We start from the raw sequence: 22,322 nt of genomic DNA, 5'->3' as shown, positions 1-22,322 counted from the left end.
GCAAACTCTCTGCTGCCTATTTGTCAACCATGCCTCTATCCAGGAAAAAATTTCTCCTCCTATTCCATGTGCTTTAATTTTCCTCAATAGTCTCTGATGTGGGACCCTGTCAAAAGCCTTACTGAAGTCCATATACACAATATCATATTCATTACCATGATCTACCTCCTCAAATACCTTAGTGAAAAAAGTTAATAAATTCGTAAGGCAGGAACGCCCCTTTGTAAAACCATGCTGAGATTCGTTGATTAATTTATTCTTTTCAAGGTGGCTATGAACTGCCTCGGCAATTATTGATTCCATAAATTTTCCCACTATGGAGCAGGAGGAGAATGAGGTAATCAGTCCCTCAACCTTGAGTCGATGTGTTCAGTCCATCAATCTTGAGTAGAATACGGCAGATGAGCGGAGAAGCAGCTTATAAACCGTATGGCAGGAGAGGTGCAGCAGTCATAGGTGGTGTCACATTTGTTCAATATGACTGCTGCACCTCTCCTGCCATACGGTTTATAAGCTGCTTCTCCGCTCATCTGCCGTATTCTACTCAAGATTGATGGACTGAACACATCGACTCAAGGTTGAGGGACTGATTACCTCATTCTCCTCCTGTTCTTCAAGATTCTCCTATGTATGGACTGATGAAGCCACTGTGTGGCGAAACGTTTCCTCAGTGAAGATACCCAAGAGTTGCACATGTGTCTAATTTATCAACATGTCGGTTCTCTGAACCATTCATCTACAACATCTGTGATATCTGTTGCATGGGAAAAAAGTTATTTGTTGTGGAAAATATTTATTTAGGCAAAATGAGAATACAATTTATGTAAATTCTTCTTAAATGGGTTGTGCAATGAAATCAGTTATACTGTAAACAAATAGGAAAAAGAGATAAATTTTGATAAGTTTAATAACACAACCCAGTCTAATTAAAGCAAACCTAACCTAACCTAGATCAGCTGTAAATTTATTAGTTAGGTTGGGTAACATTAGGTTAGGTTATATTAAAGAAAGGTATTTTTTTTTTCCATGGGGAGATTGCCTGAGGAAAAGTTGGAGGGAGGGAGTGAAGGAGGTTTTGTGTACAAAGGGCTTAGACATACAGTAGGTGTGTGTGTGAGCATTTTAGATAGGAGTGAGTGGAGATAAGTGGTTTTATGACTTGATGTGCTGTTGGAGTGTGAGCAAAGTAACATTTTTGAAGGGATTCACAAAAGAGGTGAGGGTCATCTTATGAGTCAGTATATTGACATTAAGAGGGACGTTAAAAAGGGGATAAGAAAAGCTAAACGGGACTATGAAATTAAAGTTGCTAGGGATTTGAAAACTAACCCAAAAAGGTTTTTCCAGGTTTACAGAACAAAAGTTAAGAGATAAGATAGGTCCTCACTATACTAATAACAGGAGTGTAAGAAATAAGATAGATGTGCTAAGATTAATTGCAAGTGCAGGAAACATAGATATTATTGCTATAACAGAGACCTGGCTCAATCTGAAAGATAGAGAGATGTCCTCTGAATGTCACATACAAGGCTATAAATTATTCCACACTGACAGGGTCAACAGGAAAGGTGGTGGAGTAGCGATGTATGTCAGAGACAATTTAAATTGTTGTGTAAGACAAGATATTAAATTAGAAGCGTCAGCCACTGAATCTGTTTGGTTACAGCTTCTCGAGGGCCGAGAAAAACTAATTTTTGGTGTGATTTACAGGGCCCCAAATCTTGATAGGGAGTGCAGTAAACTTCTATGGGACGAAATTCGTAAGGCATCTACATACGAAAATGTTGTGCTAATGGGAGATTTCAACTATAGACAGATTGACTGGAGCAATTTGACAGGAAATTTAGAGTCAGGTGACTTTCTTGATACGATCCAGGATTGTTTTTTAAAACAGTTTGTGACAGAGCCAACTAGGGGCAATAACCTCCTTGACTTGGTTCTTGCCAGTAGGGAAACGCTAATTAATAACCTTGAGGTTAATAATGAGCTTGGGGAAAGTGATCACAAATCACTCAGTTTTATTATATCATGGAATTCCCCTAATAATGGCAATCAAGTCTCCGTCCCTGACTTTCGCTTGGCTGATTTCATAGGACTGAAAAATTACTTAGGTGGGCTGAACTGGAATGACCTGACTAAGGGTCAGGTAGGTGGTGATGGTTGCCGATATGATGCTTTCCAGGGCATAGTTCTAGCTGCTCAGTCAAATTATGTTCCAAATAGGGAAATCAGATCAAACAAAAATGATCCTAAATGGATGAACAATAGATTAAAATATCTGATTGGTCAAAAGAGAGGCATATATAGGCAAATCAAAAGAGGAGAGGGGCAATTAAGAAATCGATATATTCAGTTAAAGAGAGAAATAAAAAAGGGAATTAGAAAAGCAAAAAGAGATTATGAGGTTAAAGTTGCAAGAGAATCGAAGACTAACCCAAAAGGATTCTTTCAGGTATACAGAAGTAAGATCAGGGACAAGATAGGCCCACTCAAAAGTTCCTCGGGTCAGCTCACTGACAGTGATAAGGAAATGTGTAGAATTTTTAACACATACTTCCTCTCAGTTTTTACACAGGAGGATACCAGCGATATTCCAGTAATGATAAATTATGTAGAACAGGACGATAATAAACTGTGCACGATTAGGGTCACAAGTGACATGGTCATAAGGCAAATAGATAAATTAAAACCTAACAAATCCCCAGGCCCTGATGAACTGTATGCAAGGGTTCTAAAGGAATGTAAAGAGGAGCTTAGCACACCTTTGGCTAATCTTTTCAACATATCACTACAAACTGGCATGGTGCCAGATAAGTGGAAAATGGCAAATGTGATACCTATTTTCAAAACAGGTGACAGGTCCTTAGCTTTGAACTATAGACCAATAAGCCTAACCTCCATAGTGGGAAAATTTATGGAATCAATAATTGCCGAGGCAGTTCGTAGCCACCTTGAAAAGCATAAATTAATCAACGAATCTCAGCATGGTTTTACAAAGGGGCGTTCCTGCCTTACGAATTTATTAACTTTTTTCACTAAGGTATTTGAGGAGGTAGATCATGGTAATGAATATGATATTGTGTATATGGACTTCAGTAAGGCTTTTGACAGGGTCCCACATCAGAGACTATTGAGGAAAATTAAAGCACATGGAATAGGAGAAATTTTTTCCTGGATAGAGGCATGGTTGACGAATAGGCAGCAGAGAGTTTGCATAAATGGGGAGAAATCAGAGTGGGGAAGCGTCACGAGCGGTGTTCCACAGGGGTCAGTGTTGGGCCCCCTGCTGTTCACATTCTACATGAACGACATAGATGAGGGCATAAAGAGCGACATCGGCAAGTTTGCCGATGACACCAAAATAGGCCGTCGAATTCATTCTGACGAGGACATTCGAGCACTCCAGGAAGATTTGAATAGACTGATGCAGTGGTCGGAGAAGTGGCAGATGCAGTTTAATATAGACAAATGCAAAGTTCTAAATGTTGGACAGGACAATAACCATGCCACATATAAACTAAATAATGTAGATCTTAATATTACGGATTGCGAAAAAGATTTAGGAGTTCTGGTTAGCAGTAATCTGAAACCAAGACAACAATACATAAGTGTTCGGAATAAAGCTAATAGAATCCTTGGCTTCATATCAAGAAGCATAAATAATAGGAGTCCTCAGGTTGTTCTTCAACTCTATACATCCTTGGTTAGGCCTCATTTAGATTATGCTGCACAGTTTTGGTCACCGTATTACAGAATGGATATAAATTCTCTGGAAAATGTACAAAGGAGGATGACAAAGTTGATCCCATGTATCAGAAACCTTCCCTATGAGGACAGACTAAGGGCCCTGAATCTGCACTCTCTAGAAAGACGAAGAATTAGGGGGGATATGATTGAGGTGTATAAATGGAAGACAGGAATAAATAAAGGGGATGTAAATAGTGTGCTGAAAATATCTAGCCTAGACAGGACTCGCAGCAATGGTTTTAAGTTGGAAAAATTCAGATTCAGGAAGGATATAGGGAAGTACTGGTTTGGTAATAGAGTTGTGGATGAGTGGAACAAACTCCTGAGTACAGTTATAGAGGCCAGAACGTTGTGTAGCTTTAAAAATAGGTTGGATAAATACATGAGTGGATGTGGGTGGGTGTGAGTTGGACCTGATAGCTTGTGCTACCAGGTCGTTTGCCGTGTTCCTCCCTTAAGTCAATGTGACCTGACCTGACTAGGTTGGGTGCATTGGCTTAAGCTGGTAGGAGACTTGGACCTGCCTCGCATGGGCCAGTAGGCCTTCTGCAGTGTTCCTTCGTTCTTATGTTCTTAAAAATTTCTCTGGGCATCTTGATAATTATTTTCTCTTGATTTTCACTCAGGAAGACACTAACACAATAAATTATGCAGTATCATAGTCAGGAAGACAATGTGTGCCCTCAGCCAGCCTCACATGTGCCGCCCGTCCCATTGTTTACTAACAATTCTAGTGCCAACCCTACACCTCATCCATTGATAAGTATGAAAGTGGAGTACGTATCACCGAACAAGAAACCAAAATCAACCATCGCTTCTATTGTGGGCAAGAAAACGGCAATAATTATAAATGAAAAACAGCTTTTTCAAGCGATCATATGTGAAAAGGCTATTTAATTAAAAAAATGCCTGCAACTAGTGGGGCATGGTGAGGCTGCCAGTTCGGACCACAAAGCGGCTGAAAAATATGTGCAAAGACAGGCTTACTTTGTTGATGTGTGCCAATGCTAGTGGTGAAAGGATAATTTGTGTGTGCTGTGGAGGGCAAACAGTAAGGCATGGGTCACTAGGGAATTTTTCTATAACTGACTGTACACAAAAGCTCTGTTTCAAAAGTGCTTTGAAGTGACCACAGACACTGGATTGACTCTAAAAGAGTTTTGGAAGGATCACTTTAATAAAAGTTTGGGGTTGGAGGTTAGTGGGGAGGATGTGGAAGAGTTGGTGGAGGAGGACAATGAAGAACTATCTGATAGTCACTAGCGAAGACCTGGGGAAACTGGTTCATCAAACAGATAGGTACTGATTAAGAAATGCAGAATAAACCTCCCCTCAGGCCCGTGCTGGTGATGAACACTGTTTTTTAGACAAGGGAGAGGTACAGGCCACTATGGACTTGTTGTGCGAAAGAAGTGTAAAAGTGGAACTTGCTACCTCAAGTCCTAATGAACCATTGACTAATAAAAGTAAGTTCATGTAATTGTGCATGCCTTTTTCAGTTTGTGTGTACTAAAATTAACATTTTTTTGTGGTAAAAAAATTTTTTTTTCATACTTTTGGGTGTCTTGCACGGATTAATTTTATTTCCATTATTTCTTATGGGGAAAATTAATTCGCATAGCGAACATTTCGCATAACGACCAGCCCTCTTGCACGGATTAAGTTCGCTATGCGGGGGTCCACTGTAAATCCCCAGGCCCTGATGAACTTTTTTCAAGGGTTCTTAAAGTAGTGTCTGATATGTGGAAGATGGCTAATGTAATTCCTATTTTTAAAGCAGGGGACAAGTCATTATCGTCAAATTACCGCCCAATAAGCCTGACCTCAATTGTAGGCAAATTACTAGTCAGTTATAGCTGATATTATAAGAAGCCATCTGGATAAGCACAGCTTGATTAATGATACTCAGCATGGATTCACGAGGGGCCGTTCCTGCCTAACTAATTTATTAACCTTCTTCAGTAAAGCTTTTGAGGCCATTGATCGTGGTAAAGAATTCAGTATTGTTTATTTAGATTTTAGTAAGGCTTTTGATGGAGTACCACACCAGAGACTGTTAAAGAAAGTGGCAGCTCATGAGATTGGGGAAAAAGTGCTCTCATGGATTGAGTCATGGCTCATTAATAGGAAGCAGAGAGTATGCTTAAATGGGGTTAAATCCAAGTGGGGATCCCTGTGGCGTACCACAGGGATCAGTCTTAGGCCCGTTGTTGTTTATAATACTATATATCAATGACCTTGATGAGGGTATTACTAGTGATATGAGCAAATTCGCCGATGACACAAAGATAGGTAGGATAATTGATTCAAACGTAGATGTCAGGGAACTTAAGGAGGATTTAGAGAAACTCAGTTGTTGGTCAGAAAAGTGGCAGATGCAGTTCAGTGTAGATAAATGCAAGGTTCTGAAGCTCAGGAGTGTCCATAACCCTAGCACTTATAAGTTAAATAATGTAAAACTTAGTCATACAGATTGCAAAAAGGACTTGGGGGTTATGGTAAGCAGCAACCTTAAACCAAGACAGCAATGCCTAAGCGTATGTAATAAGGCAAATAGATTATTGGGATTTATATCAAGAAGTGAAAGCAACAGAAGTCCAGAGGTTATACTGCATCTTTATACATCCTTAGTAAGGCCTCACCTAGATTACGCAGCTCAGTTCTGGTCTCCATATTACAGAATGGATATAAATTCTTTAGAAAACATTTAACGAAGAATGACTAAATTAACACATAGCATTAGAAATCTTCCGTACGAAGAACGATTGAAGACTCTTAACCCTTTGACTGTTTTGGTAGTATATATACATCTTACGAGCCTCCGTTTTTGACGTATATATACTCATAAATTCTAGCGGCTTCAAATCAAGCTGACTTTGTGGTCTATTTTTGTATAGTATTTATGGTTGTATTCTTGTTTTCTTGGTCTGATTTGATAGAATGGAAAACATATTATAGAAATAGAGGTGATTTTGAATGGTTTTACTATGAAATGAACCTTGAAATGGAGCTCAAAGTAGGGGAAATGTTTGATTTTTGCCGATGTTCAAAAGTAAACAAATAATGTCATTTTCCAATAAATGTCCAAGTAGCCATTCTGATATGCAGTCATGAATGGGTTGACATTATTTATACAATTATTACAATATTGCAGTAGTCTGCATAACAGTAAATCGTCTATTTTTTGTTTGAATAAAAATTCAAATTAGAAGGCAAGAGTAATATTAGAGGGGCCTGGAGACATGACTTATTAACAAAGAAAATGTTATTTTAGAGCCAGGAATGTCTGCATTGTTCATTCTGGACCCTATTTTGAAATTGTCATATTTTTTAATTTTCGTGAAATTGGCAAAATTGCAAATTTCTGACCACGTTATTGGGTAGTTGAAATCGGTAAAGGGGCAGTTTCTTGTACTCAATCGATAGAAAAAATGGAGTTCTAAAGAAATAGCTATGAGTTTGGTCGATTGGAGCAATGGAATTAGCCGAAAATAGGGCTCAAAGTGGGCGAAATTGCCGACTCGTAAATATCGCCAAGGTCGCTAATTCGCGAGAGCGTAATTCTGTCAGTTTTCCATCAAATTTCGTTCTTTTGGTGTCATTACAATTGGGAAAAAATTCTCTTTAATTTCATAAGAAAAAAAATAGTTTTTTTTTGGGGGGGGGAATTTTGTGACACCAGGAGACACCTCAGGATTTGGGGTTGCGACAGTCAAAGGGTTAAACTACATTCACTTGTAAGACGAAGAATGAGGGGAGACATGATCGAAGTGTACAAGTGGAAGATGGGTATTAACAAAGGGGATATAAATAAGATCTTGAGGATATCTTTCCAAGAGAGAACTTGCAATAATGGATTCAAATTAGATAAGTTTAGATTTCGAAAGGATATAGGAAAGTATTGGTTTGGAAATAGGGTAGTTGATGAGTGGAACAGTCTTCCTACTAGGATTATTGAAGCTAAAATGTTGGGTAGTTTCAAATTTAGGTTGGATAAATACATGAGTGAGAGGGGTTGGATTTGAGTGAGACTTGCATAATGAATAAATAGAATCATCAAAACTTATTTCTTGGGTAGCATTACAAATTGGGTTGGGCAAATATTTTGTTAGTGGGAAGGATTGTAAAGGACCTGCCTAGTATGGGCCAATAGGCCTGCTGCAGTGTTCCTCCTTTCTTATGTTCTTATGAAGTTGGTTAGCAGGACTTTAGTCCTGGTGGTGGGAAGTACAGTGCCTACACTCTAAAGGAGGGGTGGGGATATTTGCAGTTTAGAGTGGCATCTGGACTGTAGTTTCAGTGTACCTCTGGCAAGACAGTGACGGTGAAAGGCTTCTTGTTTGGGTCACCCTACTTCAGTGGGAGACAACTGGTGTGTTAAAAAAATAAGTTGTCAGAGAAATTACTGGTGTTTATCCATTGTGAGTTTCATAATCCTTTAAATGTATTCTCAGTACAGGGAGCTGTGATTCAAATTTAGTCATAGAATTTATTCTTTTTAATTAATTACAGTAATATATTTAAATAGTGCACCACAACTGCCTTAAAAATTTTTTAAAAGCAAGGTACTTTATTATTTTTTTTAAGAGGTACTTTAGATTTTTTTTTACTAATGCAGCATCATAATTTAGGAATAAATTATAAATTTAGAGGTTTAAAATTTGAGAAAAAGTCAAAACCAGAGTTAATTATTACTGTACTTCAACATGGTCCTACAGATTGTGGGTTAATAACCTCATTGTGCTCAATGATACTCTTTTGTTTGGTAGGTCATGGTAATATTCGGTATGTTACTTAATATACAGCTCCATACATAACACTAATTTTCTCAATGTTTAGTGTTTATTTTTATTTGTACTTCACTTTGCTTTGTTTCCTCCTGATTTCTGTAACTGTAGTCAAGGTTTCCAGTACTGTATCTTTTTTATAATGCACAGTTATGCATATCTTAGACACAATTACTTGTTTTCATCATGTTTGTTCATAAAGTACCTTACTTATAATTTATATTAAATGCTTGATGTACAAGACATTTATCACAATAAAACCTGTCCTTTTTTCTCTATTTAAGGGCTTGAAGGTACAGTAAGACAATGGATGAGAAAGAAAAAAGGACCCTAAAGGAGCATAAGTCAGTTATTGCTCAGACAGTGGTAGAAGCACAAATGACAGGACATGTCATCTACGAGCTTAAAGTGGAGGGTGTCTTGACCCCAGAGATGGCCGAGAGGTTCCAGGTTAGTATGGTGCAACACTTGTGCTCTTCATGTACACAAGTTCTTTGGAAAGGAAGAGCCTGTATATGCTGTATATGTACCTTAGGTTGAAAGGACTTGATGGCACAAGTCCTTTCAACCTTTATTTTAATTTTAAGATGCATGGTACTAGTTCTTTCAAGAGAGCATGTTAGCCGTGCATGTCATAGAAGGCGATTAAAATGCCGTGAGCAAGGGGCTAGTAACCGCCTTCTCCTGTACAAATTATTTAATGTAAAAAGAAGAAAAACTAGTTTTCTTCTTCAGGTCACCCTGCCTCAGTGGGAGACGGCCAGTTTATTGAAAAAAAAAAATAAGGAAGTGGAAAAGTAAGTCTTGGAACCTTGTAGCTTTCCTTGGTGCAAATGAGTTCATGTCCAAAGTACAGTACTTCATCTTGTAATTATTTCTTAGTATTGGAAATCTGATACAGTTCCCACTTGTGTAGTACTTGAGGACCAGACTGCTAATATATTGAGCTGACTTATGAAATCGGAATGACATGATTGCAAACAAACCATACCACAGGCGGGGCATGAACTCATGGTTAATATATTGAGCTGTTTGGGTCTGCTGTACTGTATATCAAATAAGAACATTAAAATAGTGTGAACATTGGTAAAAAATATATTAAAGTTTGTCAGTCAGAAATTTAATTCTCATAGAAGATGAAAGTGATAAATTTTTTCAGGGTGATAAACCAGGAGGGTGGGAATTAGGGTTCTTAATTAAGGAGAGTGTTATCTCATCGAGGGCCTGGTCCCAAATCTGCACACTGACATAACAACATACTGGAGTGAAAGATATGGGAGGAAGTGTAAAATAAACCCATTGAAGAGCAGGGATGCAGTGGGGACAATAAGGGAACACTGTATCAACATCCGGGGTCCCAGACTATTCAACATCTTACCAGAAGATATCAGAAACATGGCTGGAACAAGTGTAGAAGCCTTCAAGAGGAAATTGGACAAGTATCTTCACCAGGTGTCAGATCAACCAGGCTATGATGGATATGTGGGGCAGCAGGCCTCCAGCAGCAACAGCCTGGTTGACCAGGCAAGCACCAGATGAGCCTGGCCTGTTAGTAGATTAACTCTCGAAAGTAGATTAACTCTCGAAAGTAGATTAACTCTCGAAACTCTTCAAAGGTATATCAAAGGTGTTTTCAGTTACTTGCTCACACTCCAACAGCACTTGATGTGCTGTTGGAGTGTGAGCAAGGTAACATTTCTGAAGGGATTCAGGGAAACTGGCAGGCCAGACTTGAGTCCTGGAGGTAGGTAGTACAGTGTCTCCACTCTGAAGGAGCGGTGTTGATAAGTTGCAATTTTATAACTGTAGTGTAGGTGCGCTTCTGGCAAGACAGTGATGGAGTGAATGATGGTGAAAGTGTTTCTTTTGTATCAGGTCACCCTTCCTTGGGGGGAAATGGCCAGTGTGTTAATAAAAAAAAAAATCACTTCTAAACTTTCATCTACAGAATCTTGAAAACACCAAAACTATGAAGATTAGATGCTTATTGGATTATCTTACGACACGTGGAGATGGAACGTTTAAAACCCTTATGAAAGTGTTAATGAAGTTGGATCTGGGTGAACTGGTAGCGGTACTTGATCCAGTGAGCTATGAGGAGTACAACGGTAGTCTCAGGTAATGTCATCTTCTACTACTTAGTGTGTGTTTGGAAAGGTAATTCATTATGTTGCTTTGGTTTGTTCTGGACCATTATCAAGTCAGGACTGATAATTGTTCAAAATGGACTGAAATACCTTCTAAAATTTCCTCTCCAAATTATTTTTTATTATTTTTATTATCACACTGGCCGATTCCCACCAAGGCAGGGTGGCCCGAAAAAGAAAAACTTTCACCATCATTCACTCCATCACTGTCTTGCCAGAAGGGTGCTTTACACTACAGTTTTTAAACTGCAACATTAACACCCCTCCTTCAGAGTGCAGGCACTGTACTTCCCATCTCCAGGACTCAAGTCCGGCCTGCCGGTTTCCCTGAACCCCTTCATAAATGTTACTTTGCTCACACTCCAACAGCACGTCAAGTATTAAAAACCATTTGTCTCCATTCACTATTATCAAACACGCTCATGCATGCCTGCTGGAAGTCCAAGCCCCTCGCACACAAAACCTCCTTTACCCCCTCTCTCCAACCTTTCCTCGGCCGACCCCTATCCCGCCTTCCTTCCACTACAGACTAATACACTCTTGAAGTCATTCTGTTTCGCTCCATTCTCTCTACATGTCCGAACCACCTCAACAACCCTTCCTCAGCCCTCTGGACAACAGTTTTGGTAATCCCGCACCTCCTCCTAACTTCCAAACTACGAATTCTCTGCATTATATTCACACCACACATTGCCCTCAGACATGACATCTCCACTGCCTCCAGCCTTCTCCTCGCTGCAACATTCATCACCCATGCTTCACACCCATATAAGAGCGTTGGTAAAACTATACTCTCATACATTCCCCTCTTTGCCTCCAAGGACAAAGTTCTTTGTCTCCACAGACTCCTAAGTGCACCACTCACTCTTTTCCCCTCATCAATTCTATGATTCACCTCATCTTTCATAGACCCATCCGCTGACACGTCCACTCCCAAATATCTGAATACATTCACCTCCTCCATACTCTCTCCCTCCAAATTGTGGTCTTATAAAACTGTTAACGATATAAAAAAAATTGTCATAATATCATATCAAATCTGAACCATACAAGCATAACAAAATAATGAGACATTTTAAGTAGTAACAAAAAATTACATTATTTATGTATTTACTTCAGTTATTCATTGCTTCATGCAGTACAGTATTAACCCTTAAACTGTCCAAACATAGATCTATGTTCACTTGCATAGTGATCCGAACGTAGATCTACGTTTTTTTTTTTTACATAAGAAAGCATGTAAAATCGAACGTAGATCTACATTCGGAGCGCTACATGAGCGAACGTAGATCTACGTTTGGACAGTTTGAGGGTTAATAATACACAACACTAGGAGGGTATGTATACCTGTGGTTCAGGGAAGAAGTGGTAGGGGACATATCAGGAAGGGATGGAAGGAGAAGGTGAAGGAGGTTTTGAGTGCTAGGGCCTGGTGTGAGTACGTGGGATCGAAGTGAGAGGAGGTATGGATGTTTTTGTAACATGCGCTACTTGAGTTTGATCAAGGTAATATTGATGAAGAGAAATAGGATAGCCAGACTTGAGATCTGGAGGTGGGAAATACCTGCTCTGAAGGAGCAATTGAGACAGCAATTGAGTAAATGATGGTGAATGTGTTTTCTCTCTCTTTTGGGAGGTCATCCCTAGCTTAGTGGGAGAGAGCTGTTGTGTTAAAAAAAAAATTTCCTTTTGTCCCTTATACAAAGCCTGTTTATAAAAAAAAAAAAAAAAGGCACAATACTGTGACTGGAACGATACACAAATAACCCACACATAAAAGAGAGAAGCTTATGACGACGTTTGGGTCCGACTTGGACCATTTACAAAGTGATTTTGTAAATGGTCCAAGTCGGACCGGAACGTCGTCGTAAGCTTCTCTCTTTTATGTGCGGGTTATTTGTGTATAATGCCTGTTTATACTGTGCTTCATGATAATAAGATAATCTGAACATATATACTTTATGTTTTTTGTCTATTAATTTTATCTTATCAGTGGAGATTGTGATGTATTAGACGATCTGCAACGTTTGCCACACTTACATATTGGACGGCCAGGTCAGCTGCCTTCACTTCCTTGTCCTCCAGCCAGAACACTGGAGATGCCAGATTATGATGGTACCATGAATAGTAACCCAGAAGAACCATTGAAAATAAGAGTGATTCCTTATCAGGAAGCTGGTGGCCTACATTTGGATCCATCATCAGTAAGTTTATTCGCTTGAATTTTTCCTTTAGGCAAGTTTGATTTAATTACAGCTGTAGTTGACGGATACCGTGCAGTCTAGTTAGCTAGTGTCAAAATTCACTGTTTCAATATATTTAAAGCTTCTGTGATGAAAAAGCATAGTCCATTTTTCTTTCAGGGGACAAGAACAAGTTGCAGTACTTGAGCCGCAACAGTACACAGTTAACTCACAAATTCAAAATGGACAGTGGATGACATTTCAGTCCATCCTGGACCATTATCAATTTAGGGGTGAGAAAGAAAATGTGAGGAAACTAGAAATTAAGTCAAGTTAGAGGATGGGAAGGGGAGACATCTAAGGGCAAGCAAAGTTATGTACCCATATGAATATATAGTACATTCATTTTAATGTTCTGTACATTATCTAAATGCAGTCTCTTCATCCCACATTTCTTCCTTCCAATTAAATATCTAATTTCTCTTCCCCTATGCTTTTTTTTTACTTATTCACATCTTTATCACCTCTCATACGTTTACTTTTAACTACAGTAATCTTCCAAACTCTTCCAAAACCAGTAGAATTGTCTTGTCTTGAAGCTACATTTGTGTAAACTGCCATTGCATATCAGGCACTAGGATGGCAGACACAACTATTTAAGGAGGTACCACTGTCCCAACATACGATTGTACAATGGAAACCTGTTTTGTATTCTACCAGTCTCATTAACATGTATGATGCAGTCAAATCTTATAAACTTTTACTTACATTTAGTATAGAGTACTTTTATGTTTATTTTCACATGTGTTTCTCAGTAGTTAGAAGGCCTCTTCTGAGACTGGATTGTGGGGAAGGTGATCCTCAGAGCCTTATAACTAATATAAAATTTATTCTATTTTAAGATCGTGTATCTATCTAAGTAATAATGCATAAAATCTTGTGATAACTGCACTGTAAATCAAGCATCTTATTTATGCCTAAATCATGATAATTAGAGAGCTTACTGTGGCATTATCTACAGTTATAACATTCTTAGAACCTATAAAGTAATAAGACACAATGTGATGCATTGATTTTTTCATATGACGTAGATCAGTAAGGCAGTGGTTGCATGCTACTCACTGAGTGAGCAAGTGATGATGAAAGTATTTATATTCGGTTTTGGATCACCCTGCCTCAGAGGGAAACGGCCAATGTATTAATTAAAAAAATAATCAGCTTAGTGAATTTTAAATATTTTGCAAAAAATCAGCTGCCATTAGGATACTATATAAATATTTATGCTGCAGCTGTGAATTTATTGCACATTCATTTCTTTGTACAGTAATTTTCACAGATCAGCCAGCTTATTTTATGCACCTCTGCTTTGTTTTATATATATGACTGCCAATGTCAAGGTTTCCAACATTAAAATCTATGAACCACTATGCTGTAATGGAGGATAAAGAGAAGAGGATTGAAACTAATTTATTACTTAAATTTTATCTGTGCATTTTAGATAAACAATTAATTGAGTCATCTCTGATTCTCTTCTTGTTTCAGGTCTACAGGAATCTCACCATGCCCCGGGGACTGGTTTTTATGGCAAATTACAAGGACTTTGTAGAGAATCAGCATACTAGTCGTGAAGGATCTGAAATTGATGTAAAAAATCTTTCATTGCTATTTTCACAAATGGGTTATAAGATTCCAAAGCAACACCTGAATATGAATAAAATGGTGAGTACAGTATGCATATTTTACACTAAACTTAACTTAGTATATATAATGTGAAATTAATCATAGTCTCATGACTCTAGGAAATCATAATGACATGATTGAAAACAAACCATACCATGGGTGTGGATAAAACCTGTGATCAGAGACGTAAAACTCCAGACCGTGGCTAGCACATCAGTTTGGAGTTTTATGACTCTGATCACAGGTTCTATCCCCACCTGATGTATAGTTTGATGAAGTCTCATAATTAGTGGATGTGACAATTACAGCCTCTCCTCACTTAACAATGGAGTTGTGTTCCTAAGACCACGTCGGTAAATGAATTTGTTGCTAAGTGAGGAGTATACTAGAATGGTAGTGGGTTTGTGTCAACGATCTTTGATATTGTTTTAATGTCACCTTTGCACCATTTGTAACATTTCTGGCATATTTTTGAATGTTTATACAGTAATGTACTGTATTAATCAGAATAGAGGAAATCAGCTTTAGTATACATTATTTAGGTATGCATACTGGTCAGAGAGCCCATCGTGAGTCCGAGTCGTCGGTAAACGAGTACGTCGCTAAGTGAGGAGAGGCTATACTAGTTTTAAATGAGACAGAGTACCATAAGCTTTTCAAACTGCTCAGAGTACATCATCAATGTCATATAAGTTCATTCATTTGTTTAACAAACAAAGAATAACGCTACCCTTTCTCAGAGTTTAAGTTTGACTCTGTAACGTCCCCAAAACCAGTTTTCTACTCTAAATCTTACCTAGTAGTAAAACACATACCTGCTGGATGATCAAGCATCCTCTACCTCTTGAAACAATCTCCATATCCTTTTTCCAGCAATGTGGGACATCAACTACACCTTGCAGCTACCTCAGACTTATAAACTTTCCAGATAAACCTATCTTGCTTTATCTTCATGGAGAAGTGGAAAAGAATCCCTCCGTAAGCCATGCGTGTCATAAGAGGCAAATGCTGGGAGCAAGTGGCTAGTAACCCCTTTTGTATAAAAATGTAAAAAGAAAAGTTTTCATAAAGTGTTCCTATTTTTTTGGGTTGCCCTGTCTTGATGGGAGATGGCTGGTGTGTTACAATAAAAAAAATGTTGCTCAATCCTCTTTAAATGACTAGACTTGATAGCTCCTAAAACTGAATTATACCTTTCATGCCACAACATTCACATGACACACTGCTCTCAGAAATGACAAGTCTACTGTCTCCTCCTTACTGCAACATTAAAAAATCATGCCCCACACTCATACAGAAGTGATAATACTGATATATAGTATTATCCTTTTCTATATATGTATTGATAAACTCCTTTCCACAGACCTTAACATTACAGCTGTCATCTTTCCCCTTATATTTGATTTACCTCATTTCATAGGCCCAAAAGGTGTCTTGATGCTGGTGAAGGACTCTTGAGCCAAGGAATTGGAGGTTCTCTTCCCTTCCCTTCCTTGAAATAATCATATAAAAGATATAACACAAAACTTTGTAGACCCACACAAGTATCAAGGAGTTCAGTTCACTAGCACATTACCCCCAGATCCCCACATTGCATGTGTGTGTGTAGGTACCATCTAGCCAAAGACTAAATGCAAAGACTGAGTGACCTTCAGCAATCTCAACAAGTCACTCAGGCTTCTTTATAACAACATATTATCAGGCCCATCTTGGAGTATGCAGCACCAATATGGAACTCACACCTGAGGAAGCATGTTAAGCAACTGATGAAAGTGCAGAAGTAGCAACGAGGCTAGTTCCAGAGCTAAGGGACATGATATACAAAGAGTGAAAGAGATTTGAACCAAATGACCCTGGATGATAGAAGGACCAGGGGAGATATAATAAACAAAATACTCAGGGAAATTTATAGGGCAGATAGGGATAGGCTGTGAGAGGCAGGAAACAGGTACTCGGTGGCACAGCTAGATGAGTGACAGGGATGTCAGGAGTATTTCCTCAGTCTGAGACTGAAGTGGAATGACCTTGACCAAGAAATGGTGGAGTTAGACTCCATATATTGTTTTAAGAATAAGTATAAATAGGGCCTATAAGGCTAAGAGAGTGAAACTGGCAAATGGCAACTTGAGAGGAGGGACATACACATAGATACATGCATTCATACATACATATACATACATGTACATACATGTACATACATGTACATACATATACATACACATATACATACACATATACATACACATATACATACACATATACATACACATATACATACACATATACATACACATATACATACACATACACATATACATATACATATACATATACATACACGTACACATATACATATACACGTACACATATACACGTACACATATACATATACACACACACACACACACATACTGGGCAACTACTGGGCAACTACCTGAGAAATGGAAGACAGCTAATGTAGTCCCCATATTTAAGAAAGGAAACAGAAACGAGGCACTAAACTACAGACCTGTGTCTCTGACATGTATTGTGTGCAAAGTCATGGAGAAGATTATCAGGAGGAGAGTGGTCGAACACCTGGAAAGGAACAAGATTATAAATGAAAAAAAGCATGGGTTCATGGAAGGCAAATCTTGTATCACAAACCTCCTGGAGTTTTATGACAAGGTAACAGAAGTAAGACATGAGAGAGAGGGTTGGGTAGATTGCGTTTTCCTAGACTGCAGGAAGGCCTTTGACACAGTTCCCCACAAGAGATTAGTGCAGAAGCTGGAGGATCAGGCACACGTAAAAGGAAGGGCACTGCAATGGATAAGGGAATACCTGACAGGGAGGCAGCAACGAGTCATGGTACGTGAAGAGGTATCACACTGGGCGCCTGTTACGAGCGGGGTCCCACAGGGGTCAGTTCTAGGACCAGTGCTATTTTTGATATATGTGAACGACATGATGGAAGGAATAGACTCTGAAGTGTCCCTGTTCGCAGATGACGTGAAGTTGATGAGAAGAATTAAATCGGACGAGGATGAGGCAGGACTGCAAAGAGACCTGGAGAGGCTGGACATGTGGTCCAGTAACTGGCTTCTCGAATTCAATCCAGCCAAATGCAAAGTCATGAAGATTGGGGAGGGGCAAAGAAGACCGCAGACAGAGTATAGGCTAGGTGGACAAAGACTACAGACCTCACTCAGGGAGAAAGACCTTGGGGTGACCATAACACCGAGCACATCACCGGAGGCACACATCAACCAAATAACCGCTGCAGCATACGGGCGCCTGGCAAACCTGAGAATAGCGTTCCGATACCTTAATAAGGAATCGTTCAAGACACTGTACACTGTGTATGTTAGGCCCATACTGGAGTATGCAGCACCAGTCTGGAACCCACACCTGGTCAAGCACGTCAAGAAGTTAGAGAAAGTACAAAGGTTTGCAACAAGGCTAGTCCCAGAGCTCAAGGGAATGTCGTACGAGGAAAGGTTAAGGGAAATCGGACTGACGACACTGGAGGACAGAAGGGTCAGGGGAGACATGATAACGACATACAAGATACTGCGGGGAATAGACAAGGTGGACAGAGATAGGATGTTCCAGAGAGGGGACACAGGGACAAGGGGTCACAACTGGAAGCTGAAGACTCAGACGAGTCACAGGGACGTTAGGAAGTATTTCTTCAGTCATAGAGTTGTCAGCAAGTGGAATAGCCTAGCAAGTGAAGTAGTGGAGGCAGGAACCATACATAGTTTTAAGAAGAGGTATGACAAAGCTCAGGAAGCAGAGAGAGAGAGGATCCAGTAGCGATCAGTGAAGAGGCGGGGCCAGGAGCTGAGTCTCGACCCCTGCAACCACAATTAGGTGAGTACAATTAGGTGAGTACACACACACACATACACACACACACATACACACACACACACATACATACACATACACACACACATATATACACACACACATATATACACACACACACATATACATATACACACATACACACATATATACACATACACGCATATATACACATATACACACACATATACACACACACATACACACACATATACACACACATACACATATATACACATATATACACACACATATACATGCACAGACACACACACACACTGTACATAAACATACTGTACATACATATACTGTACATATATACATGCATATACTGTATGTATATACATATACTGTATATATGTACAGACATATAGTACATAAGTACCTTCAATACACTGTATTTTATTTACAGGAAACGATACGTGCTTTACGAGAGTTTCGGTCACTTGAAGATTTGCAAAATGTAGATTCCTGTATAGTGGTTATTATGAGTCATGGTCGTGATGAAAAGTCTTTCTACACTTCTGATAACAACTATCTTACTGTGAATGATGTGGTGGAAAGGTTCAGTAATAAGGAATGCCCAGCTCTACAAAAAAAGCCTAAGATATTCATATTCCAGTACTGCAGGTAAATATTTTTTAATGTAGAGGGACAGTTATGTGTGTTTCCTAACTGTTGCTTGAATATTTGTAAACCAGCATCAGCAAACAAATGTCTCACTCACTTGTTCAAGTGTACTTTGTTTTTATCTGCTTTCTGTTCTTTGCTTCCCTTTTGAAAGTTATAGGACTTTATAGGATGGTTGATGGAATACAATTTTGTTTGAGATTAAGGTATGCTGCTTTGTGTACTTTTAGAAAAGTTGTTTAGCTTGATAGAATTATAATATTTTTCGGTAAAAGCTATGATTATTCTAGCTTCATAATTTCTGATAAGAGTTTAGATTAAACTACGTATACATCTTTCATCTACATCTGAGGTGTCAGTGTATCTCAGAGGGAAAGCAGGGTAGGGGCCACCCTAGGAAAGGTTGAATGGAGAGAGTAAAGGAGGTTTTGTGTGCAAGGGGCTTGGACATATAGCAGGCATGTGTGAGTGTTGGATAGGAGGGAGTGGAGGCAAATGTTTTTTTTATGACTTGATGTGCTGTTGGAGTGTGAGCAAGGTAACATACAGGAAGGCCCCACTTATACGGCGGGTTAGGTTCCAGGCTAGCGCCGTAAAGCGGAAATCGCCGTAAAGTGGAACACCCTTTTTTTCCACTTATAAATGCATACAAACACTAGATAACAAGTTTACACTAACATATATTAAGTTAGCAATAGAACCAGGCATCAAAAAACAATAAAAAGGTACAATACACACATAGTGCACTCATTACTTACCTTAAAATATTTATAGTCTTAATCTAGGGTGAGACAAGTAGTATTTATTGTAAGAAATCAAGTGTGGTATGTATTGTAATAGGCAGGCTATTTCACCAGGCCACCCCACCCACACATACTATTCTATGATATTTAAGCATCCCAGAGCGATAAAATGTATATACAGTTCACTCATTACTTACCTTAAAATATTTGTAGTCTTAATGTAGGGTCAGGAGTAAGTAAATGAGATAAAACGAATAAATGAGAGAGAGAAAGAATGAATACATGAGAGGTGACAGGCCAGGCACAGAGTAAACAAACCAGGCTCCCACATCTTATATTTATGTTTATTTATTCTATTGTGGGGTGTATTTATCATCTTTTTATGTTATGTATCGTGTTTATTATATAATTTTGAAAAAAATATCATGGCTGGATTAATGAAAATGTGTATATTACCGTAATATACGACATTTAATGAGACTCCGTGACTATTGTTATTATCACGTCACTTGTGGAAGTCGTCTGCTACCAGAGATCACATTTATGTTTATTTATTCTACTGTGGGGTGTATTTATCTTATTTATATGTTATGTATAGTGTTTATTATATAATTTTGAAAAAAATATCATGGCTGGATTAATGAAAATGTGTATATTACCGTAATATACGACATTTAATGAGACTCCGTGACTATTGTTATTATGGCGTCACTTGTGGAAGTCGTCTGCTACCAGAGATCACATTTATGTTTATTTATTCTACTGTGGGGTGTATTTATCTTATTTATATGTTATGTATAGTGTTTATTATATAATTTTGAAAAAAATATCATGGCTGGATTAATGAAAATGTGTATATTAACGTAATATACGACATTTAATGAGACTCAGTATTGTTATTATCACCACTTGTGGAAGTCGTCTGCTACACAGCTCACATTTGTTTATTTATTCTACTGTGGGGTGTATTTATCTTATTTATATGTTATGCATCGTGTTTATTATATAATTTTGAAAAAAATATCATGGATGGATTAATGAAAATGTGTATATTACCGTAATATACGACATTTAATGAGACTCCGTGACTATTGTTATTATGGCGTCACTTGTGGAAGTCGTCTGCTACCAGAGATCACATTTATGTTTATTTATTCTACTGTGGGGTGTATTTATCTTATTTATATGTTATGTATAGTGTTTATTATATAATTTTGAAAAAAATATCATGGATGGATTAATGAAAATGTGTATATTAACGTAATATACGACATTTAATGAGACTCAGTATTGTTATTATCACCACTTGTGGAAGTCGTCTGCTACACAGCTCACATTTATGTTTATTTATTCTACTGTGGGGTGTATTTATCTTATTTATATGTTATGCATCGTGTTTATTATATAATTTTGAAAAAAATATCATGGATGGATTAATGAAAATGTGTATATTAACGTAATATACGACATTTAAATGACTTGATGTATGTAAGTTTATTTAGGTACAGGTATACATAAGTATAATTATCAGAGTATATATAAAATATGAAATAACTTTTAAAAACATTTGAAATTTTGGAGTTTCCAGACAAAATGGAGAGACTTAGTGCTTACTGAGCTCATGGAGAATGTAAACAAACAGGGTGGGGCACGGTGACCGTATTAGAAAGTCAGGTGGGGGGAGCCGTATAGTGAGTTTTGGTCATAATTTGAAATGTCCGTATTAGCGGAACGCCGTAAAGCGGAACGCCGTAAAGCGGGGCCCTCCTGTACATGAAGGGATTCAGGGAAACCTGTTAGCTAGACTTGAGTCCTGGAGGAGGGGGGGGGGGGGTACTTGCAGTTTTGAACTGTAACATCGGCACCCCTCTGGCAAGACAGTGATGGAGTGAATAATGGTGAAAGTTATTCTTCTTTTTTGGGTCACACTACCTCGGTGGGGAAAAAACAAGAATTTGTTATATGGAGTAGGAATTTTCTGCAGATGTGAGCATGGCATTCATATTTCCTGTAACATTATTATGAATTACTAACTAATATTGGAGAAATTAACAGGGGCTCAGTGCCAGATGTTGGTGTAACACCAGCATCTTACCCTGTGAATTATGAACGTGGTCTCAGTGTCCAGACTGATGCAGCAAATGCTGGTGAAACTGTTGTGGAAAAAGACGCAACCTACACAGATATGTACATCGTTTACTCCACCGTTGAAGGTAAAAGTTAAACTGTGTTTCTTTTTTTCGGGGGGAAACAAGAGTGCCATCTACTTCAGTTAAACTAGTATTTAGAATTCTTCAACAGTTATTTAAATTTTCTTTTTTACCTAAACCTTCTTACATGAATAGACACTTTAGCTATCTTCAAGTTTTACATAAGACTTTCCTTCACAATCACTGAGAGGTTTGTGAGAGTTAGAATATCAAGAGATGTTCATTAGTAGATTTTTTTTTTTTTTTTCCAACAAGTCGGCCGTCTCCCACCGAGGCAGGGTGACCCAAAAAAGAAAGAAAATCCCCAAAAAGAAAATACTTTCATCATCATTCAACACTTTCA

General features: G+C 38.4%; 1 protein-coding gene and 1 long non-coding RNA gene across 4 annotated transcripts in view; one reads left to right on the top strand and one right to left on the bottom strand.

The window, feature by feature from the left end:
• The window catches only part of LOC138853023 (uncharacterized), a 122,033-nt gene that overhangs the window by 43,392 nt on the left and 56,319 nt on the right, over positions 1–22,322 (bottom strand). The gene's annotated exons all lie outside the window — the stretch shown is intronic.
• The window catches only part of LOC128705797 (caspase-2), a 76,967-nt gene that overhangs the window by 5,908 nt on the left and 48,737 nt on the right, over positions 1–22,322 (top strand). For all 3 annotated transcript variants that reach the window (XM_070086807.1, XM_070086689.1, XM_070086747.1), the window contains exons 2-7: positions 8,819–8,984; positions 10,483–10,652; positions 12,675–12,885; positions 14,407–14,583; positions 18,809–19,026; positions 21,825–21,982. In XM_070086807.1, coding sequence (XP_069942908.1) covers positions 8,841–8,984; positions 10,483–10,652; positions 12,675–12,885; positions 14,407–14,583; positions 18,809–19,026; positions 21,825–21,982 — 1,078 coding nt within the window. In that variant the 5' untranslated portion in view covers positions 8,819–8,840. The remainder of the gene's footprint in view (positions 1–8,818; positions 8,985–10,482; positions 10,653–12,674; positions 12,886–14,406; positions 14,584–18,808; positions 19,027–21,824; positions 21,983–22,322) is intronic.

The sequence above is a fragment of the Cherax quadricarinatus genome, chromosome 1 (assembly GCF_038502225.1).
Source record: "Cherax quadricarinatus isolate ZL_2023a chromosome 1, ASM3850222v1, whole genome shotgun sequence".
NCBI lineage: Eukaryota > Metazoa > Arthropoda > Malacostraca > Decapoda > Parastacidae > Cherax > Cherax quadricarinatus.
Note: the sequence above shows the minus strand (reverse complement) of the source record. Positions and strands in the feature narration are given on the sequence as shown.